At 36.7% G+C, this 27,482-nt stretch overlaps 1 protein-coding gene across 2 annotated transcripts; it reads right to left on the minus strand.

Annotated features, from left to right (window-relative positions):
- Window positions 1-136: 136 nt before the first annotated feature.
- Window positions 137-26,448, minus strand: LOC109008151 (choline/ethanolaminephosphotransferase 1-like). 2 transcript variants are annotated; one of them, XM_018988148.2, is made up of 20 exons: window positions 26,107-26,448; window positions 25,725-25,891; window positions 24,429-24,438; window positions 24,236-24,286; window positions 22,355-22,432; window positions 21,397-21,472; window positions 21,240-21,262; window positions 21,063-21,163; window positions 13,097-13,191; window positions 12,854-12,922; window positions 11,760-11,829; window positions 9,736-9,799; window positions 9,610-9,650; window positions 9,436-9,520; window positions 3,035-3,097; window positions 1,735-1,793; window positions 1,586-1,638; window positions 1,227-1,299; window positions 813-857; window positions 137-637 (listed from the first exon to the last, which is right to left on the minus strand). In XM_018988148.2, exons 2-19 carry the CDS (start codon window positions 25,859-25,861, stop codon window positions 836-838), a joined length of 1,170 nt encoding a protein of 389 aa, XP_018843693.2. In that variant the 5' UTR covers window positions 25,862-25,891; window positions 26,107-26,448; the 3' UTR covers window positions 137-637; window positions 813-835. The 2 variants fall into 2 exon arrangements, with proteins under 2 accessions (XP_018843693.2, XP_018843694.2); XM_018988149.2 differs by having other exon boundaries at window positions 798-857.
- Window positions 26,449-27,482: the final 1,034 nt, after the last annotated feature.

Below are 27,482 nucleotides of genomic sequence, written 5' to 3' on the forward strand. Positions count from 1 at the left end.
AATAGTCAGATGCGAGAATTGAAGTGAAAATTATAAAAAAAAGTCAATTTTTACATTAATTACAAAAAAAAAAAAAAAATTTGGCCAATACACCAAAAATCGGAATATTGACCGAAACACACCGATACGGCTGGAATTTGACCCAATACAAAACATATATATTTCCCATTCCGGTCACTACACCAGTACGATACCAGTTGGTACGGTACGAAATTCACAACCTTGATTTTTATACAAAAACTTCAACGTAATTTGGGCTTTCCAGTTTCAAAACCATGTCTGAATTTTTAAGAGCTCTAAACAGACCAAACTAAACCGTCCCAACTCGATTACCCACCCCAAGGAATCATGAAGAAATTATCAGTCGGCTTTCTTTCCAAACAGAAACCAATTGTATAACTTGTTTAAAAAAAAGAAAAAGAAAAGAAAGTAATCCAAATCTGCAACTGTAGATTTCTAATGCTTCTATTACACTGGCCTTTTATATATCTAAACTGGCCTGCTCTTCTATTTGGGCGTGGGCCTCAAATACTAAAACCCATAGGATAGACAGCATAGCCATCAACGTTGTATAGAGGGGAAAGGAAAGCAAAAAGACAACCTCTGCATTGCTGTTGCATCATTCTTGACTTGACGGCTGGAAGGCAAAAACGCCAAAACAAATCAGAAAAAGAGCAAATAGAGATACATTACCACCAAAAAACAAACTGCACTACATTATAGACCAAACCATTGATTATAACGTTGAAATTTACAAGGGCAAGATCTGGAGAAATTCTCAAGAAAAATGGGTGAACCTGGGAAGGGCATACCCCAAAGAAGACACCAGCAAAATTCAAGCTTCCTTCCTAGTTATCCTGTGATTGGCAAAAGAGAAGAAAAAACTGAGGATGAAGGTCATACTCTGTAAAGCTACTACAGGGACAATATCATAGCTAAATGCTAATTATGAAACCAGTTTAAAGACGCCACAAATATACAAAACTACATTTTGTACTTGCAACCATGCCATGCCCACCAAATACAAATTTAAATAACCTGCACTCTTAACAAATTTTTATACAAACATTTCAAGATAATTTGGATGATTGGATCAGCCAAGTCCATAGTGGCAAAGCCAATATGGTTTTGAAACCAAAAAACCCAAATCCAATCTAAACCTGATTTAAACCAAGTTGGGAAAAGGGAAAATGCCAAATTCTAGAGAGTTGTGGCTGTCTTCTAACCTGAAGCAATAGATTCCCAACGCACTCGTGATTTCATGAACGACGGATGTGGTAAAGTGCACATAGAGTCCCGCTGGGTTCAGTAAAGGAGGATTTTCAGATGTAGAACAGTTAGAGCCATTCACATATCAAGATAATTAATATATAGCTGTCAGAAAAAGCTAAACCAATACATTCCCAAGTATACACTGCAGAAGAAAATGCCTAAATGCGCTTCTCCAACAATAAGCTCAACAAGGAGAACCATGTTGCATTTGAAACAAATAATTGGAAAGAAGGGTTTGTAAATGTAAAGAGATGAGTATTTTACAAGAATTAGTAGTGTGTGTACGAAAAAAAAAAGTCAAAAGTCACCATACCTGAGAATAGACAGTACAGGAGAAGAACCGAACTCTCATCAACTAAAGGAACTCTGCCCAAAAAGATGAACGGAGGTTCATGAGTAAAATAGAAAGCCAATAATAAATAGAACTAGAAGTCTGTTATTCAGCTTATAATTACAACATACCCATCATTCAATCTGGCTGTGAGTGCATTTGCAATGGCAAAAGGGAGATACAGTAGTGACTGCACAGAGCAATAGATAGGTGAATCACAACTTTTTCTGGTAGTAATTAACTCAACACCCAACGTAATTTGACACTAGGACATCACCCACTACCCCCACTTATGAGAGGTGGAAATGCACGCAGCGCTTAGGTGAAGGCCATAAGCATATGTGAATCACTAATTATCTAAACCCTAATATAAGTCATGATGTCATCAATAATTTTTTTATTTTTATTTTTAAAACTTGACTGATTAAAGTCGTAATATGAACAGGTCCTGTCAATTGAGGACAATATTAGCAAAATTTAAAACTAATAACCCCTACATTGGGGGTTTGGGAAATATATCTAAAAACTAATATTGATAGTCCATTGATATTGAGGTTGCTGGACAACTCCTCTTTTATAACAATAGTGTAGGACTTCAATGTGACAGAACTACTATCCCCTTTTTACTCCAGCATAAAACCTTGATAAAGAAGCCACATTTACATAATACATCATGCCAAGCAATAAAGCTCACTATATTACAGGCCACATTTACATCAGGAATACCAAATCCCCTGATTTTATTTTCCATGCTTATCCAGGAGACTGTACAAGCTTGAGAAATTGAGCACCATAATGCGTCTACTGACTAGAGAAAAATCATTAGCTTTCCTCTTAGATCAACCTATGCAGTGACTTAAATACGATCAAGAGGTATAAAAGAAAAGCAAAGAATATAAGCTGGTTTCATTTGAGAAAACCAGATTTCCATATGACTGACCATCAAGGTTTAACAAGGACTTGTAATTTCATTTTCCTCTTATCACCACAACCCTACCACTATAGCAAATTTAAGAAGATTTTTTGCTTTTACTAAACCGAATGAGCAAGGCTGATTTAATACAATTTGTCCCAAAAAAAAATCTATAAGAATTTATTTAGTTGATGGTCGTCGGTGGAATTTGAAAGAAAACAATGAAGTTTGAAAAATTTTGCTACATATTCTTTCTAAAGTGACCACACTCATTTACTTTGGAAAAAATAAATAAATAAAAAGGAAAGAAGTACCAGACTCAAATTGGTTTTGGGTTTTCATTTTCTAGATTCATTTCAAATATCCAATAGTTCTCAAAATCACCCACCACCAGTTATGGTGAGAGCGACTGGTGGACAATAGATGGCCAAAGCCACAGAAGAGCGCACCATGAATTTTAAACTGAGTTTGAAATTACCAACCAATTTCAGTGGGTTTGGTAAGAGAATGCAACATACCAAGCACATATTAGTTTTCAACCCCTTTGGTTCATCACACAAATGAGCCAGGATCAGCCTTCCCTGCCAAAATAGCTGTAATTCAGCAGCAATTCCACGATAATAATTTTATTTGTTAACAATGGGTCTGAGGGAAAAAAATTCAAAATTTTACACAGCAAAAGAATATCTGTAATCGTCAAACAAACACCAAAGCTATCAAGAGGACACTAAAACGACAGAAAACAGTGGCAGAAAATTAATCAAAGTGTAGATGTATATGTAAATTACTACTTTCCTTGTATATCCACATTTTCAACACATGCTGTGAATCCCAGAGGAATGTACTGGAAATCCCCAAATACCTCAACAGGTTACAATGCAGCAAACCATAAAAACGCCCTCAATTTTATAAAGGCAGGATCATCCATGCACTGAAAGGGTTCTACCTCTCATTTGAGTAAAATAAACCTATGGAAGAATTTTAATCTCGCAGTATTTGCCAGAGTGACATTATTTTTTTTTATAAGCAAGAAAAGATGTTATTAATCCACATAAATAGGCAAAGCCTGAGTACACAGGGAGTATATAGAGAAAGCCTAATTACAAGCTAAGTGCTGCGTAAAAGCATAAAAGTCGTTAAAAGATGTTTTGTTCAATACAATAGAAGAAGCCCAAAGTAGCAAGGTATGATAAAAAAAAGTCCCTAAAACCTTCCGGTGTGCGCTCCTTGTCCTCGATGCAACGACTATTCCTCTCATTTCATGTGCACCACATTAGGCAAAAGGGCACCATCCTCCAAATAGCTGCGATCTGCCCATTACCTCGGGTTCCTCTCCAGCATGCCAATAACTCTATCACCCTTCTAGGCATTACCCATGCCATACCAAGCCTTGTGTGAATATCATCCCATAAAGCCTTAACTACTTCACAATGAAGAAGTAAGTGGTCCGCTGATTTGCTGTCATGTTTGCACATGAAGCACCAATCTGTTAAGCAGAGGCCACGCCTTCTCAGCTTGTTGATAGTCAAAATTTTCCCATGAGATGCTAGCCAACCAAAGAAGGCCACTTTGAGGGGAGCATTACTCCTCCATATGCACTTCCAAGGGAATGCATTGGAGGGGTGGGGCGATAATACCTTATAGAATCCTGTGCCACTCTAATAAATCTCACTGACCATTGAGTGGAGTCAGAGGAGGCCATATTATCAGCAACTACGGTGTCCTTATCAAATGCAATCCTGAAAAGAGAGGGAAAAGTGATCTTCAAAGCAACATCGCCACCCCAAGTGTCGTGCCAAAATCTGACTTGTGTGCCCCTACCCACTGCAAACCTGCAATTAACAAGTAAGTCTTCACAGCCTTTGCGAATAAATTTCCACACCCACAACATGGGCCCCTCTTACTTCATTATACCACCAACCTCCCCAAATGCTCCCATATTTAACGTCGATAATTTTCCTCCAAAGGCATCTCTTTCCTCATGATACTGCCATAAACATTTTCCTAGGAGAGCCTTGTTGAAAGTTCTCAATTTACGAACCCCCAAGCCACCATTGGACAAAGGTGTGCATACCTTATCCCACTTGATCAAATGAAATTTTTTCACATCCTCAAAAATGCCCCAAAGGAAATCACGAAAAAGCTTTTCCAGTCTATGCTCCACACCTGCAGGCAAGGGAAATAGAGATAGGAAATATGTCGGGAGATTGGAGATTGTGCTCTTAATTAAAGTGATTCTGCCACCTTTGGACAAGTAAAGTTTCTTCCAACCCGCTAGTTTGTGCTCCATCTTCTCAACAATCTCATCCCACATTGCCTTGGATTTATAAAGGCCCCCTAGAGGGAGTCCAAGGCACTTCATAGGCAAGGATAACACCATACAGCCCAAAATAACAGCCAAGTCGCTTAACTTATTAACCGAGCCAACTTGAACGATTTCAAATTTTGATAGATTCACCTTGAGACCAGAGACAACTTCAAAGCAAAGCAAGAGGGCTCTCAAGGAGCAAATCTGATTGGGATCTAGCTCACAAAAAATCAGCGTGTCGTCAGCAGAAAGTAGATGGGAGATTGATAGACTACCTTGTGAGAAGCCGCCTACAGAGAACCCCGAGATGAAGCCCCTATCCGCCATCCCTTTCAACATTCTACTCAAAACATCCATTACTAAAATGAATAGGAGAGAGGATAAAGGGTCCCCTTGCCTTAAGCCACGAGAGCTATTGAAGAAGCCTTCAGGAGTGCCGTTAACCAAAACCGAGAATCTAACTGTTGTGGTACAATGCTTCATCCATTGACACCACCGTTCCCCAAAGCAATACCTGCCAAGTGTATACACCAAGAAATCCCAATTTACATGATCAAAAGCTTTCTCCATATCCAATTTGCATAAGATACCTAGAATGCCGGCCCTGACTCAACTCTCCAAGCATTCATTAGCGATGAGGACCGAGTCTAGTATTTGCCTTCCTTTTACAAAGGCGTTTTGGGACGTCGAGATGATCTTCCCCATGACAACACTCAACTACTGGGCTAGCACTTTGGAGATGATTTTGCAAACCCCATGAACCAATCTAATGGGACGAAAATCTTGCACCTCCACCGACCTTACCCTTTTCGGAATAAGGGCGATAAATGAAGCATTGAGGCTTTTCTCAAATTTCCTAAAAGAGTGAAATTCGATAAAGACCTTCATGATATCCTCCTTGACAATGTCCCAACTAGCTTGAAAGAAAGCCATTGTGAAACCATCTGGGCCTAAGGCCTTGTCTTTTTCCATCCCCTTTAACACTTTAAGCACCACCTCCGCTTCGAATGGTCTCTCCAACCAAGTTGCACTTGGTAGATCAATAGAATCGAAAATCAGCCCATCTACCTTGGGCCTCCAATGATGTTGCTCCTTTAGGAGCTGGTCATAATAGTGGAGAATGTGATCCTTTATAGCTACTCTATCTGAAAGAACCCTCCCTTCTGAATGAAGAACCTCAATGGCATTGGTTCTTCGATGGGAATTAGCTACTCGATTAAAAAACTTTGTGCACTTATCCCCTTCTTTCAACCAAAGGACCCGAGATTTTTGTCTCCAGGATATCTCCTCCATGAGTGTATTTTTTCCAACTCAGCTACTACAACCATTTTCCTTGTCTTCTCATCTATCGGGAGGGCCCCAGTCACCTTTATTTCCTCAAAAAGCTGCAGTTCCTGAAAAAGGTTAGTCCTTTGATAATTTAAGTTCCCGAAAACTTCTGTATTCCATTTTCTTAGGTCATTTTTCAAGACTTTAAGTTTCTCGGCTAAAACAAAACTGGGAGTTCCCGAGATTTGATACGAGGAGTCGAGGACCACCACGATCTAATCTTATCCGTGAACCCCTCTACCTTCAACCACATATTTTCAAATTTAAAGTATCTCCACCCCTCGTGGGCCCCCGCAATCCAATAAGAGTGGAAAGTGGTCCGAGCAAAGCCTGAGGAGGCGTTTTTGGCATAGGTTGGGAAGGTGTGTGTGATACCCCATATGATAAGGATAAGGATAGGTGGTGTATGAGATCCCACATTGCTTGGGAAGGAGAAGTTATTGCTTTTTATAAGGTTCTAATGGGGCTCCAATTGTATCATTGACTAGTTCTTTTGGAGTATAGACAATGTGGTTTGGGCCTTCCATTGGGGCGTTACAGTGTCTCTCCCAGTAAGGAGAGACAATGAATCCATCCAGCTTAGACCATGCCCTCCCATCAGACCAAGTGTAGTCGCCCCCAGCTAGAGGTAGGTCAATCAAGTCCAACTCGAAAATTAAAGCTAAAAAGTCGGCCATAGTTGACCCCAAGCTAGAAGCCCCTGACCTTTCACTCGAAAACCGAGTGATGTTGAATCACCTCCAATGCAACACGGGCCATCCCAATAGCTACACAAACCAGCAATCTCATCCCAAAGAAGCTTTCTATTGTTGTCGTCGTTAGGCCTGTAAACTCATACAAATCCCCACCCAAAACCATCATCCAAACTTGTGAAAGAATATGCTACCGGAAACTCTCCAATAAACTCCTCCACCATATCAACTACTCTCATGTCCCACATCACTATGATGCCCCCTGAAGTGCCTTTTGAAGCAAGGCTAGTCCATCCCGCATAAGGATAGTTCCATAAACTACTAATAATCTTTCTGTCGACGTACTTCAATTTAGTCTCTTGCAAACAAATAAAAGTTCTTCACTTTAAGGCATTTATTCGAGTTATTCAAACCTCGAACATTCCATGTAAGGATCTTGGGCTTCATGGGTCACCTATGTTCGCCCTATCATTATTCCTCCCCCTGCTAGTGCTTCCTTCCCTTGTTTCATAATTAATGGAACAAGATAGTCTCTTAAGCTCCCTTTCTTTTTTAGAGGTAGATCTAGCTATGAAGGGTTGTCCTGCTTCAATGGCCGTAAGTAGCGCTTTAAATTGATCCTCAAATCCTTCACATGAGATCCCTATGCAGTGCTGGACTTCATCGACCTTCTTCAGTACAATCTAACTGTGAATCAGTCCACAGAAGCGCTAGAGGCAGAGAACAAATAGGATCGGGGTTGTCCCCAAGGTCCCCCCAGTTCAGAAAAGGGAACAGTATCTCCGGCCGCTTTGCAAGCCAAGTATAGATTTGACCCAATTGATGCCTCGTCGTTTGAGAGTGCCTCATCTTCAGAAACAGTCTCCTCTTCTTCTTCCACCGTACATAGAACCCTGGATAGGATCTCAGTTGCTGTATTCGTGAGAGGTCCTAGGCCCTCAGTTGCGTAGGTCCTGGAGGGAGCCTCCAGAGGTTGTGGGAGTTGGAGTCCAGCAGGGGCTTCGACCAGCCCATGTGAGGCCTCCACCTCATCTCGGCTGTTTACTTCCTCCAGGGCCGAGAGGTGGTCCAAGTTACAAACCGTGGGGGCGCCTGAGGAGGACTGCCCACTCTGTGTCGATGATGAGCTTACGATGGCCTGAGAATAGGCGGCAACTTCATTTTGGGCTAACCCTAAAAGCGTCGTTGCCACCGTGTCCTTTAGGAGCGCTTTGTTTGGGCCGGTAGGGTCGTCAGGGGTCGACGATATTTTCTATGATGCTAGCGGTGTAGTCGGCGTGGTGGCCAGCGGGTTTGGGGCTCTCGAGCCCGAGGTGGATGAGACTCGGGTCCGAGATGAGTCCTTTGCCCGCCAAACAGAGTCGATGGGCCTAAGCCATTCTCCAATCGTAGGCCCAACCCATGTTGGTGGATGAGAGTCAGACCCCTTTCTGCTCAGGCCCACTCTAGCGGGCGCTCCACAGCCCCTACTTAAATTCTCCACAACCCTTACCAAATTCACCTCGGGCTCTCCCTTCCTAGCAGGTACCTCCTTCTGCCCAAAAGCACTGCCCTGGCCCGTAACCTCTCGTAAGCCCAAGTCCACTTTCCTCATTAGTGCAAAGATCTCCTCAGATATGCATGAAAAATGGCTTCTGACAGCCCACAACACCCCTTCTATATCTCCCATCGTTGCACCAGTGACAGAGGCTCCCCTACCATCCATGTTAGAGGTAGGCCTGTTGTTGTGATTTCCTACACTGCCAAGTTGTGTATCCTTCACCTAAGCCCTATCGGCCACCAAGGCAGAGTCAAACCTTGCCGGCAACCTTAGAACCGAGGCGTAGGCGTCGCCTTTGAAGGGTAGAAAACTCTCTGCTTCCATGTCCCTAGCTGTCTCCCTTCCCTTTCGTAGGCCAGCAATTTTTCCTAGGTGGTAAGCAAAATCCTCCCAACCATTGCCCTTCAAACCTTCAGGGACAATCATCGAGCCTCTCCTTTTGATATTCCTGAGCTCTGCCAAGTGTAAGAAACAGCCCCTAGAGTTAACGTGTCATTGAATGGTGAGGACTCCATTCCCCATCTTCGTTTGCCTGGGAATGGTGACATTATTAGGCATCAAAGAATCTTTATTTCCTCTGCAAGTTTTTTTTTTGGTTAAAAGTTAAGGATACTAAATTTGATTGGTACTGGGGGAGCCATCTAAGCACATAGGAGGTATACAAAGGATAACCCTAGTTAGAATTCTCCGTAAGTACTTTAATTTTACAACGTTAACCAGTGCATCTATTCTGCTGTTTTTATATCATCACGTGGCATTCACAGCAATACAATAACATATAACTACAGGGCAAGTGCGAAAATCTCTGCACCATGAAGCAGCTACCACCATAAACAGGAAAACCTTGGATCACAGTATATGATCGCGAGGTTCTGTTATTTCCACCAAGATACAATAATGACCATAGAATGTGAAAATAAAGACCATAAATAAATACATAGGGAATGCAAACTAACAGCAATAGTAATAAAGCGGTCCAATTCAAATGAAGAAAGTATAAACTTCAACTGAATAAATATTACATAGTCACACCGAAACAAAATATCATACCACAAGGAAACCAAAAGCAAGTCCAGTTCCCAATACAACTAAATGTGGATAGTTCCCCATTATGTCAGATGGAGACAAATAATCCCTGCATCAAAAAACAATGCCACTATGTAAACCTCTATAAATGTGACTATGAAAAAAATGTATAAAACATTCAACAGATTTCAATCATACCAAACAAGGGCTCCTCCCAAGAGTGCAGCAAAAGGGCAAACCTAGAAAGAGCCAGCAAGAAAACAACATTACATCTCTTATAAGAAACTAGAAGCAAGACACATGTCCAATAAATTGCAGTATTACCATTGCTAGTGCCAGCAGCATGCTTCCTTTTCTTCCCTGAACTACCTTATAGACATTGTGTATGCTGCAGAGTGAAAAAAATACAAGGGAGATCTAAGCTGAACTTTATCAAACAACAATATTAATTCATACAAGTGAACTCTGATGGGAATAGGCAAAGACTATAGAGTTTAAATCTTGTAAACGCCAATATGCACACATAGCTTATTCAATTTAAAAAGCCCAACAATAACAGTAATCTATTAATATATATAAAAGCCAAGTTTTAACATCTGACTTGGCATTTAGACCACATTAATCGGTATTTCTACCGCTCACAAACGTCAACCGTAGTGATATGGCGCACGGAAATCACATACAAATAACCGACGCTGGATTTGAACTATCTTAGGTGTCAACCGTCAAAAGGCAATAAAATCCAGATAAATTATAGGATAATTTTCTGCAACTGAGATTGTCACGATTAGACGTATCCATTTACACCCAAAAGGCAAACCAAACAATAAACTTTAAACAACCTCATTGAAAAACAAAATCATGGCCATGAACCCCTCAGGAAGACTTGCACCAGAAAGAAAATTCTAAAAAAAATCTGAGAGCCCAAAAACTTTAGAAAGAAACCCAATCTGAAGAGAAACGAACAAGCCGATGAAAACCTGGAAAATAGCAGTACGTGAAAGTTCCTCCCGACGAAATTGAGAGATGCCAAATATGGTGGAAATTGGAAGCTGTGGTCTGATTTGATGAAAAAAAAGCCCCAAACAAGTCAGAGAAAGCAGATGAGAAAGGGCGAGAAGTGAGAGAGATTTCACAGGAAAGCTGGAAGAGTCCCAAAGAGGGATGGAGCCCAATGAGCAGTGGTCAAACTCAAATCCCGTAATTAAAAAAAAACCGTCAAAATAAATGGGTGATCATATTAAACATGGCCTCAGGCCTCCAACCATGAAAATTGGGAAAGATGCATGCTGGCTGCCTCTTCGTAACTCTCGCCATTCTCTGACACTTTCCAGTATCATCTTCAAATAACTTCATACTTTAGTTTCTTTTTATAATAGTTCATACTTTAGTTACTTTTCAAACAAAGTAACTAAATATTAGTAAAAGGTCCTAGACGTAAACCGATTAAAAAAAACCGTTGATCTTCAGTTGGTGTTTACTGAAACCGTCAATTCTTGAATCCTCACCCAGACGTGACGCTTTGCTGTGAGCATTACAATTACACGTCCTTTCAGCATATGTTAGCCACGTCCTCATCCCCCTATATATATTTTACTCACCTCGTTTCCCAATCTTGACGAAACTCTCAAAGCTATAGCAATTACAAACTCCCAAGTATATATTTCCTCACCACGCTTTCCAAGATTAGAAAAAAAAATCCCATCTCTCATTCTTTCTTCCGCTTTCGTTTCTAGCCTCATAATTCTACGGTTTTGTTCTCATTCCAAAGCGCCGTAACTTTGGTATGTTTGGCTTTTCTCAGACTTTTATTTGGCTAGATCTAATATTTTCGTGCCGTACATTTCTTTGAGACTTGGCATTTTCGTTCTGTTATTGTTATTGATTTGAACTCCCTTCGATACCTAGGTTTTGATCAGGATTTCGGAAGAAGAGGGGTTCCGGAGGAGTATATGCCTATTGCTTACAATCTTTATATTATTGTAAGTATTCTATTCTTGATTTGTTCTATGTAAGGAGAACTAAATGGATATATTGTTTAGGATTAAATATTTTTTTCTTTTTTTAAGAGGAGAGATCCACCCAAGGCACTAATTTAATTTTTATATTATTTTGTCAAAATAAATCGCCCTATAAAGTGTTTTGAATTTCTCCATTATAAAACCCTGTCTCTCTCTAGATCTCTCTCCCTCATACACAACGATCCGTGCATTGTGCGGGTTATACGTATGATATGATGGAAATGTCATTCCGATGTCCATGGGTCAACACAGTTGGTCTATAGGTCAAAGGGTGTCACGAGGAAAAGGCTTTAAACTTGAAATAACTTAGAATGGGGGAGTACATACTTGCATGTGACCGTTGGTATAACACCAAAAGCTGTCATCAGAAGCAACACAGCTCTGTTTGTGGGAATTTCTGAAAATTCACAAAAATGCAAACATATTATATTCAGATATATTTTTTTTAATAGGTAAACATTCAGATAATCGCAAACGAAAGGCAGAATTTCATAGACAATCATCAACCAGGGTAGAAAAGTAAAGATGAAGAAATAAGATAGTGAAAACAGTTGAACAAAAATACAAATTCCCAATTAAGGAGAGGTGTGGATGGGAAATTCAGATAAATTGCCAGTTAGCTAATTTCTAGTAAGGCTTCTTTCATCAACTACCAAATGAAGAGGATTTTTTTTTTTTTTTTATATAGTTAATAAGAAAATGAAGAGGGAAAAAAATGGTGCAAGATCAAAGTCTCCAGGCAGAAGTACAACTTAAGAAGTTCTGACATCTTAAACAGAAATGAAACATGAAGAACCCAACAAATAGCAGCCCTATCAAAGGAATGTAAATTTAAGATTGCATGATAGAAACAGTGCCCAATTGCGAAGGACACAGAAAAAATAAAATAAATAAGCACATATTACCAGAATGGGATCCCTATGAAAATTATTAAAATCATAAACACAGTTAGTTAAATGGACTAACAATAACATAGAGTGTGTCATGTCAACCGAAGATTACAGTTTATTACAGTTTCCAATAGATGAGAAATATATTGTAATGCAATTTATTACAGTTTCCAACGAAGCCCACATGAAATAATCTTTAACATCACATTCCTTTAGCATTTGAATTATAAAAAATTCAAAATGTTATCCTTCAACATCACATTCTGCCATGACTTCACCAATATATATCTCACCTAAAAAGTTTAAGGCACTGCTGTAATCTAAAAACTGCTGCAGAACGTTTATCTCAGAGTAATAAAAAGGACACCACAAGATACATAATCAAACACAAACAGAAACAATTTTTGGCTAAAGAAACCCCAAAATCACACCTCCCATTCTATGGCTAAGCCACCATAGAAATAATGCAAGGTTTTTTCAGTCCAAATATATTGAGTTATAGGTCATCAGCTTTCTGAAGGATATTCTTACCCTTAAGAAATGGCACCCAACTGAATAAGGGTAAGGACTTCCCAAATTGTTGAACCCACCACTCAGCACCTGGAAAGGTTAAGAACTCACGTGAGAATCAAGTGTACTTAACCTTAACAAAAGAGATCCCACAATATAAATAATGATGTAATATATTTTAAATAGAGTTTCAGAACAATTATTTGGAAGTACAAAAAACACATTACTTCAGGGATAAAGAAGGCACTGGTAGGGGCAGCATACCTACAATAGCCGTGAAGAAATGTGACAGATAAATCAACATGAGACCCTCTGTAGGTCCATTGATAGCCGGAAGAATAAGGGTATTGGTGAAATAGCTAGATCAAAAAATCAAATATCAGTACTGATAACGAGACATCCAACAGTCAGTCGAACCTACATATATCAACAACGACAAAATTGTTCTGCAAAGAATGATAATAAACAATAATCCAAATAGTACATTTCCCACAGAAAGTACCAAAAAAAAAGAGAGAGGTCATAAGGAACAAACAGATCTGGTAATCATAATCCAGGGTCAAAGAGCGAATAAGCTTGAGCATTTTAAAAAGACCCCTCACAGGCAACTCTGGGATTTGAACCTGGGAGGCGGAGTGAGGAAGAAAATTTATTACTTAATACCACATGTACCCAGAATTTTTTTTTTTGATCGAAGAATTTTCTTTCTGTTGTTGGTGTTTTCATTAGTAATAAAATTCTATTAGAAAGCGCAAAGGGCACAACCCTAATACACGATATATAATCAAAGAAGAGTATACACAATTATATGTAGGCGGTTAAACCGACTATATGTATGAATGCCAAAATAGATTATATGAACAAAATAGCATTAATATAAAACTTAGTAAAATTACAAAGCAGGTAGTGCAGATTTACATTTACAAGAGTAAGGTGAGAGCAAAATATGGAAGAGGAGGGAGAGAGTGAGTAAGAAGAAAGAAAGAATAAGGCGAGCAAACTCTGCCTAATTCTGAAGCAATGTTCTCCTTTTATAGCACAAAGAGTTCCTGCTTACAATAATTAAAGTGAAATAGTGAAAGTAAGTCCGTGAGTGAACAGTGAATACTGTTTTAGCACGGGTATAAACTGGTTGTCAACTTTATGTCTTTAGCTGTCTGAATGACTGCTTTCGGCATGTAGTGGCAGTGTGAAACTCATTATTGTGTCGTTGCTGGATCTGCTTTTGACACAGGATGTTAAATTATCAAAAGAAGGGCTCAATCAGTCTGGGACGGTCAACCTTTCAATAGTGAATTCTTGTTTGAAGAGCTCGATCAGTCTTTTGGATGGTCAGTCTTCAACAATGGTATGGTCAATCTTCAGATAATCTTGGAGTATCTGGAGAATCATGGCCAAAATATTTGTAAGGATCATTAATGGAAGCCTCTGAGGATGCTTCTGAATTATTCTCTTCTTCAGAATCATTTTTTAGAGATTTCTTTAATAATTGAACTAAATCCCTTTTTGAAAGTCCTTCAAGAGCATTCTTAGGGGACTTTTTCTTGGAGGAACTGCGGGTAGATTTTCCTCTATGAGAAGTAGTTGGTGAAATAGGAGCCTGGAGTTGTGGATATCCAGTCGAAACAAGAGAACCATATATAATCTCTGGGAATTCCTTTTTGTCCTGCAAATCTGGAGCAGTTTGGGAGAAGTCTCTGATCACATATTCAATTATTTGTTGGGTATAGGAAAATTTATCCCACCATTTTGTGCAGCAGTAGCGAACCATGATATCAGCATGCCTTTTATAATTCCATTTCATTATCCAGGGCACTTTGTACTTTTGGCAAAAATAGAGAACGTAGGGAAATTTTTGCATATGCCGATCAAGTTTGGTGATTGCTACATTGCAGTAACATTTGAAGGCTCGGAGGAGCTCATCAGGAAAATTTTTAGGAATTGGCCCAAATTGGTCCCACCATTTGAGGAACCAGTAGGAGAGATTTCCTTTAAATTTTTTGTCAAAATTTAGGAACCATGAATTTGACTCATATCTGGTACCTGGAAAAACATGAATCGATGTCAGGCAGTAATATAGTCATGATAAGTGAAAGCAGTATCTGTTTTGTCCAGTCTCTTAGGAGAGGATGGGTTTGTTCCCCATTCTTCTTCGTTGATGACATGGAGGATGTAGGCACTGTGGTAGATTAATTTGCTATTATTGGTTTTATCATAAATTGACTTTATGATAATTGAATCAGTGTGGATTAGAATACTGGAGATTCTTGGTAGAATCTTCAGGAATCCAATGAAATCTTGGGGGAAAATAAGATGAAGCAATTTTGAATAAATCTGTTTGGGCATATCTATTCGGTTCAATGTAAAATAAGTGAGTGGGGTGTGCTTTTTTGATGTACACAGTTTTTCCTTTTGGGAGGAAATACTGAGTAGCAGAAGCAGAAGCAGAAGTAGTAGTTTTTGACGCAATTGTCTTAGCATAGGGGTCAAAATTACTAGCAAGTGTTGAAGCGAAAGTAGGTGGTTGGATTATTTTACCAAGAGGAGTAAACCTATTGGCAATTTGTAAACTATTTGAAACAGGAGTTGAAACAGTTTCATTCTTGATAGTTTTCTTATCAGGAATGGGTGGAGGGGGAGCAATAGTCTGTTTTTCTTTTCCTTTTTTCCTGCTCATTGTGAGGATTTCTATAAGAATTCACGGGTGAGAAAATCAGGAATAGAGTTTTGGGATCCTTTGATGTATTCAATATCAAAGTCAAAAACACTTAAAATATGCCAGCGTACAAAAATATGTTTTGATGCAATGTTTTGAACATCTTTTTCTAAAACAAATTTAGCACTCATGCAATCAATTCTAACCAAAAATTTTTGATTAAGTAAATCAGATTGAAATTTGGAAATACATAATACTATAGCTAAAATCTCTTTTTTAATAGTACTATATTTTTCTTGTGCAGAATTCCAGGTTCCATAATAGAAGCGAACAATTTGTTCAGAAGAACCTGGTGAAACACATTATTTCAGAATGCCACCATAACCAATGTCAGAGGTATCTGTTTGAACAATTTTAAAAGAATCTGAAGTAGAGATACCAAGGCACGGAAGAGTTTTGACATGTGCTTTGATCTTCCTTACTAGATCAGTATGTATTTCTGTCCAAGGAGGAGGATTGGAAAGGAGTCGTTTGAATAAAGGACAACATTGTTTCCTCATATCCTTGTAGAAATCAGCAACATAATTGAGAGATCCTAAAAACCTCTGTAATTGTTTTTTGTCCATAATGACATCAGGAAATTTGTCAGCAAATTCAATGGCTCGTTGGATGGGCCTGATTTTAACTTCAGAAATATCATAACCAAGAAATCTAATCTTGGTTTGGAATAATTTGATTTTTGTTGCCGAAACAACAAGACCATTATGTCTAATGATGTCAAGGAATGAATACAAGTGTTTCCAATGTTCATCAATAGATTTGAAATAAACAAGAACATCGTCTATGTAGACAATGGTGAAAGTAGAGAATGAATTGAAAATATCGTTCATGATATTTTGAAATTCACTAGGAGCATTTTTGAGACCAAAAGGCATCACATTCCACTCAAAGTGACCAAAAGGGGTGACAAAAGCAATTTTATACCTATCTAACTCGGCTATTTGGATTTGCTAGAAACCAAACTTGAGGTCAAATTTGGAGAAGACTACTGCATAACTTAACCTATAGATTAAGTCATTCTTATTGGGAATATGATACCTAATCCACTCCAAGACTTTATTCAAGGGTTTGTAATTAATAACTAGACGAGGAGTTCCTCTTTCTAGTTCAGCATTTTTCTGGACATAAAAGGCAGGACAAGACCAGGGGGATTTGCTATTTCTGATAATGCCTTTTTTAAGAAGATCTGTAATTTCAGTTTGACAATATTCCAAGGTTTGTCTGTTCATTTGAACAAAAGTGACTTTTGTTGGAATATCTCTTTCATTAAAACCTTTAATGTATGGGAGAGAAACTATGTGTTTCTTCCTATACCAGAAAGTATTGGGTAAATCAGAACAAACATCTGTTATTAAACGTTTGTTGAAATCATCAATTTTCGAAATCAGTAGGGAAGAGGATAATTGTTCAGAAATTGTTTTGTATTTGATTTTCTGTTGAAGGAAATTCAAATGTTTTTCTATTGCTAAAAGCAAATATTTCTTACTTTTATCCGAATCAATTTCAAAACGAGAAGCAAAGTGAAATTTTACCTTTTGACCAAATAAGTTGGTGGTGATACCGTCCTTTTCAGTCATAAAAGGATATAAAAAGGAAATGAAAGGGATTCTCAAAATCACTTTGTCAGACATATTTTTGACTAAAACAGATGGAATTAAAAAACAAACATTATCCTGGCAAACATGAGCATTATTGAGCTCATAATTAATGGTCATCTTTGATCCATTTGCCGAGAATAATCTTTCTATAGATTTTTCAAAATATTTGTTAGGGATGAGTCCTTCCTGAATACAATTCAGGTCTGATCCGGAATCAATCATAGCAACAACAGAAAATTGAAAATCATGAAAAATAATAATAGTAACTCGTGAAAACCATTTTGAAGGAATAGTGTGTCAAATCAAACAAATCTGGTTGTCAGCAGTCTCATGTTGACTAGAACCAGCCTCTTCTGTTTGTCAATTTTGAATAATAAAAATTCTTATTTTAAAACTTCATTCTCAGATTTGAGGTTGCTAATTTCAGATCTAAGTTCAACAAGTTTCTTTTTAACAGAATTTATTTCATGTTGTAAATCAGAAATAGAAATATCCTTGAATTTTTTCTTTTGGAATCTCTCCAAGGTTTCTTGAAAATTAATCCTTTGTTTAGAAGTTTCTGGTTCTTGACGATCCATTGTGTTCTTTAGCTTAAGAAGAATTCTTCTTTAAGTTCAGGATTTGTAATTTGGGAAATCAGGGTTAGCAAGAGATTCTCTTGTTCTTCGGCCTTTGTTAAGACATTAATTGTCTTACTAGGAGGCTTACAACAAGTAGAGTTACAATTGCAACCCAGCTTTGGATCAGAAGGGCCAGGAGTTTCAGTTTCAGAGTGATATTCTGAATCACTAGAACTGAACTCAAGGATATCTGATGATGAAGACGAGGCTATTTCTAGGAGTCGAAATAGTTCTTCTTTATCATGGTTATCAATGTCCATCTGATTAAGCTTCTTTTTTAATTTTTTGGCTTTCTTAGGACATTTATCTGCAAAATGTACAGTCTTGCCACAATTAAAACATTTTTCTTGAGAAAATTCTTTGGAATTCTTTTTCTTAGAAAATGGTTTAGAAAAATATTTTTTATAAGTTTTCTTATAAAATTTATCACGAGATTTTCTCCTAAAGCCATCATGAGGTTTAGAAATTTTATACTTTCTTTTAGATGGAGTAATACTAGGAAGGACAAATTGTTCACAAAAAGTTCTCATTTCATATTTGGCTTTCTTACTATTTTTCATATGTTCTCGAAGCATTCTTTGATCATTGCACATACTAATACCAAGTTTTTTAATTAAACTGAAAATATCATCATAGGTGTAATTTTCGTAATTAAGGAACCCAGAGGCATCAGTAAGTTCTTCATTTACCTTGTAAGCAAACAATCGAGGTAATCCATCAATAAATTTCTCTTTCCAGTAAGGCTTTTGACTGTCGTCACGAAGCATTACTCGAGAAGTAAAAACATATTGGTACCATCTATAATCTGACATCTGGTGACATCGTAGATTATTTAACTGGTCGCTAACACGACTAGTTATGTTGGATGGTGTTCCAATAAAGTGTTTTAAAATGGTATAAATCAAAGTATTAACACCATAGTATTAATATTTAATACTATGTATTTCCAAATTTGAAAATTTGTAAATTTCCAAATTTTGTAAATTTCCAAATTTCTAAAACATAATACTATGTTTTAGCTATAGTATTATGTATTTTCAAATTTCAATCTGATTTACTTAATCAAAAATTTTTGGTTAGAATTGATTGTATGAGTGCTAAATTTGTTTTAGAAAAAGATGTTCAAAACATTGCATCAAAACATATTTTTGCACGCTGGCAAGCTATTTTAAGTGTTTTTGACTTTGATATTGAATACATCAAAGGATCCCAAAACTCTATTCCTGATTTTCTTACCCGTGAATTCTTGAAGAAATCCTCACGATGAACAGGAAAAATGAAAAGAAAAACAGACTACTGCTCCCCCTCCACCCATTCCTGATAAGAAAACTATCAAGAATGAAACTGTTTCAACTCCTGTTTCAAATAGTTTGCAAATTGCCAATAGATTTACTCATCTTGGTAAAATAATCCAACCACCTACTTTCGCTTCAACACTTGCTAGTAATTTTGACCCCTATGCTAAGGCAACTGCGTCAAAAACTACTACTTCTGCTTCTGCTACTCAGTATTTCCTCCCAAAAGGAAAAACTGTGTACATCAAAAAAGCACACCCCACTCACTTATTTTACATTGAACCGAATAGATCTGCCCAAACAGATTTATTCAAAATTGCTTCATCTTATTTTCCCCCAGGATTTCATTGGATTCCTGAAGATTCTACCAAGAATCTCCAGTATTCTAATCCACACTGATTCAATTATCATAAAGTCAATTTATGATAAAACCAATAATAGCAAATTAATCTACCACAGTGCCTACATCCTCTATGTTATCAACGAAGAAGAATGGAGAACAAACCCATCCTCTCCTAAGAGACTGGACAAAACAGACACTGCTTTCACTTATTATGACTATATTACTGCCTGGCATCGATTCATGTTTTTCCAGGTACCAGATATGAGTCAAATTCATGGTTCCTAAATTTTGACAAAAAATTTAAAGGAAATCTCCCCTACTGGTTCCTCAAATGGTGGGACCAATTTGGGCCAATTCCTGAAAATTTTCCTGATGAGCTCCTCCGAGCCTTCAAATGTTACTGCAATGTAGCAATCACCAAACTTGATCGGCATATGCAAAAATTTCCTTACGTTCTCTATTTTTGCCAAAAGTACAAGGTGCCTTGGATAATGAAATGGAATTATAAAAGACATGCTGATATCATGGTTCGCTACTGCTGCACAAAATGGTGGGATAGGTTTTCCTATACCCAACAAATAATTGCATATGTGATCAGAGACTTCCCCCAAACTGCTCCAGATTTGCAGGACAAAAAGGAATTCCCAGAGATTATATATGGTTCTCTTGTTTTGACTGGATATCCACAACTCCAGGCTCCTATTTCACCAACTATTTCTCATAGAGGAAAAGCTACCAGCAGTTCCTCCAAGAAAAAGTCTCATAAGAATGCTCTTGAAGGACTTTCCAAAAGGGATTTAGTTCAATTATTAAAGAAATTTCTAGAAAATGATTCTGAAGAAGAGAATAATTCAGAAGCATCCTCAGAGGCTTCCATTAATGATCCTTACAAATATTTTGGCCATGATTCTCCAGATACTCCAAGATTATCTGAAGATTGACCATACCATTGTTGAAAACTGACCGTCCAAAAGACTAATCGAGCTCTTCAAACAAGAATTCACTATTGAAAGGCTGACCGTCCCAGACTGATTGAGCCCTTCTTTTGATAATTTAACATCCTGTGTCAAAAGCAGATCCAGCAACGATACAATGATGAGTTTCACACTGCCACTACATGCCGAAAGCAGTCATTCAGACAGCTAAAGACATAAAGTTGACAGCCAGTTCATACCCGTGCTAAAACAGTATTCACTGTTCACTCACGGACTTACTTTCACTATTTCACTTTAATTATTGTGAACAGGAACTCCTTGTGCTATAAAAGGAGAACCTTGCTTCAGAATTAGGCAGAGCTTGCTCGCCTCATTCTTTCTTTCTTCTTACCCACTCTCTCTCTCCTCTTCCATACTTTGCTCTCACCTTACTCTTGTAAGTGCAAATATGCACTACCTGCTTTGTAATTTTACCAAGTTTTATGTTAATGCTATTTTGTTCATATAATCTATTTTAGCATTCATACATATGGTCGGTTTAACCGCCTATATATAATTTATATATATATATATATAAGAGACACCTATCTAGAGAAATCCTTCTTTTTTCTTATAAATGGAATACATGATAACATTATTACTGTAGTTTTAAAATCCATAAAGGTAGAAAATATTTAATAAATAACAAAAATAATAGTGAACCAGTACCAATAGACAACTTACTGTTCCCATGTTGCACAGTAAAATGGAATGGCAGAAATCACCCAGTACCAGAAAGTACTTCTTCCACACATAGCAGTGCTCCCAAAAGCCAATGCTTCCAACTATATTTAAGGAAAAACTGATGAAAGTAATGTATCTAAGGGACATACAATGACAACTATAGATGACGAAACATACCGCGCAAGCAAGAGCATCACATCCTGCAATACATTGGGAAGGTAAGAACATTATTCTTCAGTATTAACACTTATCTTCTTTTGAAAAGTAGTACTAACACTTATCTTACAAGTTAGAAAAAAAAAGTAAGATAATATACACGACAACGGCATCTCACCATGGTCAAAGAGCTCCCCTAATGGACTAGAAGAATTTGTTCGTCTTGCTTGCTTTCCATCAACAGCATCAAAGGTCTAACATCAAACTAGAAACGGGTTAAAAAGAAGAGTAATAAAAGGGAGTTGGGGTATGCCAATATGAGAATCTCCAATACAAGATCTGCAACTTAATACAATACCTAAAAGTGCAGGATAAAAAGGCTATCAACTAATCAGGGCATAAGATTTGGAGTTAAAAAAGCACAGTTGCATTAAAAAGTTCAATAAAAAACCATAGTTTTGGGGACGGTGAAAGACCAGCATCGGAACTTAGTCTTTCGTTCTTAACACTTTGTATCTTTGGTTAATAACCCAATGCTATGTTACCACCTCTAGTTATAACTTTCAGGATTTCCTAGCTCTATTTCCTTTTGATAGTTAAGTGGATTTTGTGTATACGTCCAGTGTACTGATGTATTAACCCCTTTAATCAGTAATACAATCCATATCTTACTTATCTGAAGAAAAAAAGTTTAATTCACAGAAGCTAGTCTTAGATAGTCACAAGATCTAAAAAAGACCTTCACAAGTTTTGAGCAGCAGTTTTCCATACTTTGCATTTTCAAACCATTGATGCATACTAGAACATAATAATAATCCACAATGCAGATAGAAGCCTTCTGTGAGACAATCCAACTTTGTACTTATATAAAATCCACAATCCAATTCTCTTGAGATCAATCAAAGAAATAAGAACATGGTAAGACTCACAATAGTTAATCGAGCAAAATGGCTCAACGAGTCAAAAAAGAATACTACATCAAACTAAAAGTAATCAGCTCAAGGAAATATTGCACAAATGAGTGTCTTGAATTATCACTCAATTCAGTTGTCAAGTACGGAGAAGCATATACCATACGACAATATGATCAGAAGAACCAACATGACTTTCTCAACTTGAATTAATTCTCAACAGACCTGATAGAGAAAAAGTAGCAATCCATGTGCAACATGAACCCATCTTGGAGGAGGTGTATCCAAGCGAGGTGAATAAATCTGAAACAATAACACATAACAATAATTCAGAGAAGTTAGCGGGTACACTAAACCATCACACTTCTCTTCATAGCTTTCATCAACAGATCTTAAAGCAACATTTCAGTCCAACAGTTGGCCAATTGGGGATAAAAAAATGCTTTAGAAACAAGTATTCCAACATAAAATTCATACTAAGGCCTGGTTTGGATAGCAAAGCCCTCCCAACTCATCTCATCCCATCTCATCTCAATATCCAAACATCACAAACACAAACACTTTTCAATTTCAAATATTCAACTTTTTTATCTAATCATTATCTAATCATTACAATTTTCCCAAACTTCCAAACAAAATACAAAAAAACAATTCAACTTTTTCAAATCTCAAAACAAAAATTATATTAAAAAATTATATTCTAATAATATTTTAACTTTATAATATATTTATTCAACTTTTTCTCTCTCATTTTCTAAAATCCCATAAAACATACTAACTCAAATCATTTCACTACTATTCACAGATCATCTCATCTCATCTCACTATTCAAATGAGACCTAAGACTTACAAAAAAAAATCATACTAAGTAATATCGAGATTCAATTATCAAATGATATGCTACACAAGTAAATTTAAAAGGAATTTACTTTAAGAGGAATTTGTTAGTTGGTATAATAGTGCTCTAGGGTATTTTCCGTGTGATATTTTGTATTCTTCAAGCTTACTTCCCAATCAAAATATGATGGTTTCTAAAATAAATTACAAGCTCAAGAGTAAAAGAAACTAGAAAAATAATTAAGCAACCCTGTATATAGTGTTCAAGTAAATCAACAACCACCATCTTTCTTGCTAATATAAATTTAAAAATGCATATCACCTCACTAAATCACAAATGCCTCATACCAACATCAGCTGTGGATGTTAGTGTTAAAAAAAACAAAAGAAAAGAAAATAACTATTTCCACTTATCATTATACTACAAAAGCTATCACCTATTTTTAATAAAATTCCTATTTATTGATAAAAAAAATTATACCACAAAAGTTATAAACTATATTCTTATTTTATATAGGTAAAAAGAAATTTAATTAAAACCATGTAAATAGGCATAACCCAAGTACACATGGGGTATACAAGAGAAAACACCTAGTTACAATTTAAGAACTAGAGAAAGCAACAAAGAAATTTTGAAATTAAATGTGCTCTTGAAATTTTGATGAATAGGACAGTAGTAAATCCTCTTTTTTATAAACCTGTAATTTATGCAATTTTCTTCTTCAGTGATGAACCATGTGAAAGAACTTATTTATTTTTTAATAACTAAACAGTCAATTCAAAATTTAAAAACAGTTTAATTATAATCTATTTTAAAATTAAAAATTAGAAGTAAAAAAAAAAGAGGGGGGGAAGTGGGAGGGTTTCCTGCACCCAGCTTAGAAAGGGGGATCACTACCACCCCCTCCCGGGGAGAGGGGCACTGCCACAGGTGAGGCGCAGACCCTCCACCTCCTTTTTGCATTTAGGTCTTAATTTTAAATAAATTATAACAGAAGTAATTTTTAAGTTTTTTTTTTTTTTTCAAACGAAAAATTTCCTCATGGCAGTGCTACAAATGCCACATGTTTATCACATATGTTGGAAAAAAAATGCCAATGGAGGGGATCGATCCACAAACAATAAAATCATAGAAGTTTAAACCTTTTTTTTTTATAAGTAAGAGTAAATCATAGAAGATTAAACCTAAAAAATGAAGGTTCAACGGTTTTCATTCTCATATACAAATTATGAAATTAAAAGCATGGCAACAGATAAACTCCCACTCACGTAGCCAAGCAGTGCAGAAATGCCCAAGAAGATGAATCCCGTAAGTGTTATCTGACAAAATACAAAGAGTATTCTGTCAGTGAACAGGCATGAGTGCATTATACTAATTTTTAAAACAAGTTATACCAAGGTAAAGTGAAAATTACAAATCACCGAAATAAAACAGAGAGAGAGAGAGAGAAGATTATTATACCATATTCGGACTTGGAAATTTTCCCAAAATGCAGCATGCAAAGATCAAAGAAAAATAAGAAAAGTCAGCACATCTCAATAAGAAAAGAAATGTAATAACACTTGCACACAAGAAGTTTATGAACTACAGAATTTCCAAAGTTGTTAAGACTATGGAAATCTTTTTTTTATGTTCCGTATAACTCCAGAAATCTTAAAAGCATATTACCAAGACAATAATTGAAGGCATCCCCACCATTTAAAAAACAAATGATATGCTAGTAATAACAAGATAGAAGACTTGGCCAAAAATCTACAACCACGGATCTATTACATGACAGCACATGAAAAGAAACTGTATTTTCATACTATCCAAAAAAAACGAAACTGTATGCTTCGTAATTCATGATAAGAAACTAATATCATTATTTTATACTATAGAACCCCTAGGGGTTGGCTCAAGTGGTAAAGACCTTGGTCTTGGTGGTATGCTCCCTCCAAGGTTTAAGGAAATCCTCTTGGGTGCAAACAATCTCTAGGGGCCATCGAACTGGGAGATTTTCTCCTTGAATTAACCGAGGTGCACTTACAGGAAACTCCTCGCAGAGGGCCTGTGCACCCCCAGGATTAGTCGGGACGCTGTTCTCGGACACCCGGTGTGAATCAAAAAAAACTTTACACTATAGTGTTGGAGATCTGTAAGACTTTAAGTTTAAAAGATTCTATGTTGTCAAACCAAATTCTCAAGTTAACCCTACTGCATACAGGTTCTTGAGTTAATAATGAAGCATTGAAAAATGATGATCTTCGGTGAAAAATCAGGCCTTCTCACCAGTTAAGAAAAACTTATACTGAGGTTGGAAAATCCCAAATTCTGAATTCCAACCAGAAATTAGGAAACAGAATGGGCATCGAGATTGAAACTCACATTCTTTCTGACATTTGACATTAGAGATGGTTCGTCCTTTTTGACAAAAAAAAGCCACAATTAGCAGTTTTGGAACTCCACATCAGGCACCAAAAAATCACTAATAGACACAATTGAATTTAAACAACAAAGAATTGGAGAGTCTATCACTACCATACAGATCAAACTAAAGGCACATATTCCATTTTTTATTAGGCAAATATTCCAAAATTGATTATATATCATTTTAGTTCTAGAATTTTATTTGTGAGCTTTAGTAAGATTGCCATACCATCAAATTAGACAGCTTAGAAATCATTAAAACTACAAATTACAATGAGAATTGCATATGAGCAGAGTTTTCAACAACCGATTTCACCCGAAGTGAAATGAAAATAGAGAAGGACTTACGGCATCCAAAGGGGGAAAAAATTAACGACACGACTCCAAAAGGGTTGGAGGACATATTTGGCAGCGTAGGAGTGATCAACACCACTGTACTTGTACCTGTGGAGCGCAGCTACACCATGGGCCCCTATATACCCCATTCTGCTCCAAAAAAAAACCCGTTAAACCACCTGCACTGGTCAAAAAGCTGCAATTAGTAGAAGCATGTGGGCAAATAAAGCAATCAAATAAAAAAGAAAAATAGCAAAGACGAAATCTAAATCTAAACTAAACACGGAACACAAAGCATTTATGACCCATGGAATTTGCATGGAAAAGCGATATTAAAACAGATTAAAAAATACAGAATAACAGGAAAATGAGAAGTAACAAAAATTAACAGTACCTCCGGAAACCACAGAGATCGAGCGAGGGCGAGGAAGAGAGAGGAAGAAGAGATTCAGAGAAGATAGCACATTCTTTTGGTAGTTATTCTTTGGGGGTTAATCTCCCGCCCTGAGTGTGCACAAGAAAATATAAATGGACACAAGATTGAAGCATTAACACAATATATTGCCATATGTAGTAATGATCTCCGTCCGGACCGTTCCAATCAGGGAAAACGACGTCGGCCAGGCGTCATCTGGATTCTGGAACTTCAAACGCGTATAACTGGTTTTCACTTTTTTTCTGTGGCTGTGGTGTGTTCTTCTTTTCTTTCCTACTTTTTTTTTCCCAATTTTGAGTAAAGCTTAACGAATAACGAGTCTCTTTAGAATTAAATTTAAAAGCTAGATTCTTTATCTCTCAATTTCTTTATTTATTTAAATATTTTAAAATATTAATTATTTAAAATATATCAGACAAGAACGTCTCTTTTCTTTTTTTTTTTTGCTTTAGCTGTTCGGCATCGGAGAGAGAATATTTAAAAAAAAAAAGATAAATATATATCATTTTTCACAATATTTTACACAATAATATTTTAAAATGAAGGCTATTTTTATAAATTAACTTATAAAAATAACATCATTTTATTAAAATATCCTCATTTTATAGAATCTTATTAAGTACAAGCCATTTGACACATTAAACCTAATACTAATGCTGATATAAATTTTTTTATTGAAAAGAAAAATCAAAGAAAAAAAATCTTAAGAGAAGAATAAGATTTTCTATTTTATAAAAATTAATTTTATTTTTAATTCGTATCGTTTTATTAAATAGATGTCTAACATGTTAGTATTAATAAGTGATTTAGTATGCGAATTCATTTCTAAGAAAATTTTTTCTATTTTATATTATATGTTATGAAATATACTATGAAATATATCGTGTATTTAAAAATATGATATAGAGAAGCATCTATTTCTCACACAAGGATCGTAAAAACGTATATCCCAGAAGCACGACACGCGTCACAGGTGAAGCCATCCCGCGTTGCTTCCTTGTTTGGACGCATTAATGCTGTTGATGTCCTCCTCCATACGACACGCTCGTTGATTGGGTTGGATTGACTCACAGTCACAGTCACACCACCAGCACACACATTCCAAAGTTCCCATAAAGCTACAGATATTATGCGACAAGGGTCCTTGGTTGTTGGACAACACGTCCACACGAGACACCTCTCAAAAATACTTCCCACCTAAGATACTCTTTGTTGACTTTTTCTTTCTTTCTTTGTTTTTTTTTTAAGAAACAACTTCCTGCTTTGATAACATGTAATACTGTTGTATTACATGATCTGATAAAATATTGGAGTTTCCTCCATATCTATTATGC

This window comes from Juglans regia, chromosome 13 (genome assembly GCF_001411555.2).
Source record: "Juglans regia cultivar Chandler chromosome 13, Walnut 2.0, whole genome shotgun sequence".
Lineage (NCBI taxonomy): Eukaryota > Viridiplantae > Streptophyta > Magnoliopsida > Fagales > Juglandaceae > Juglans > Juglans regia.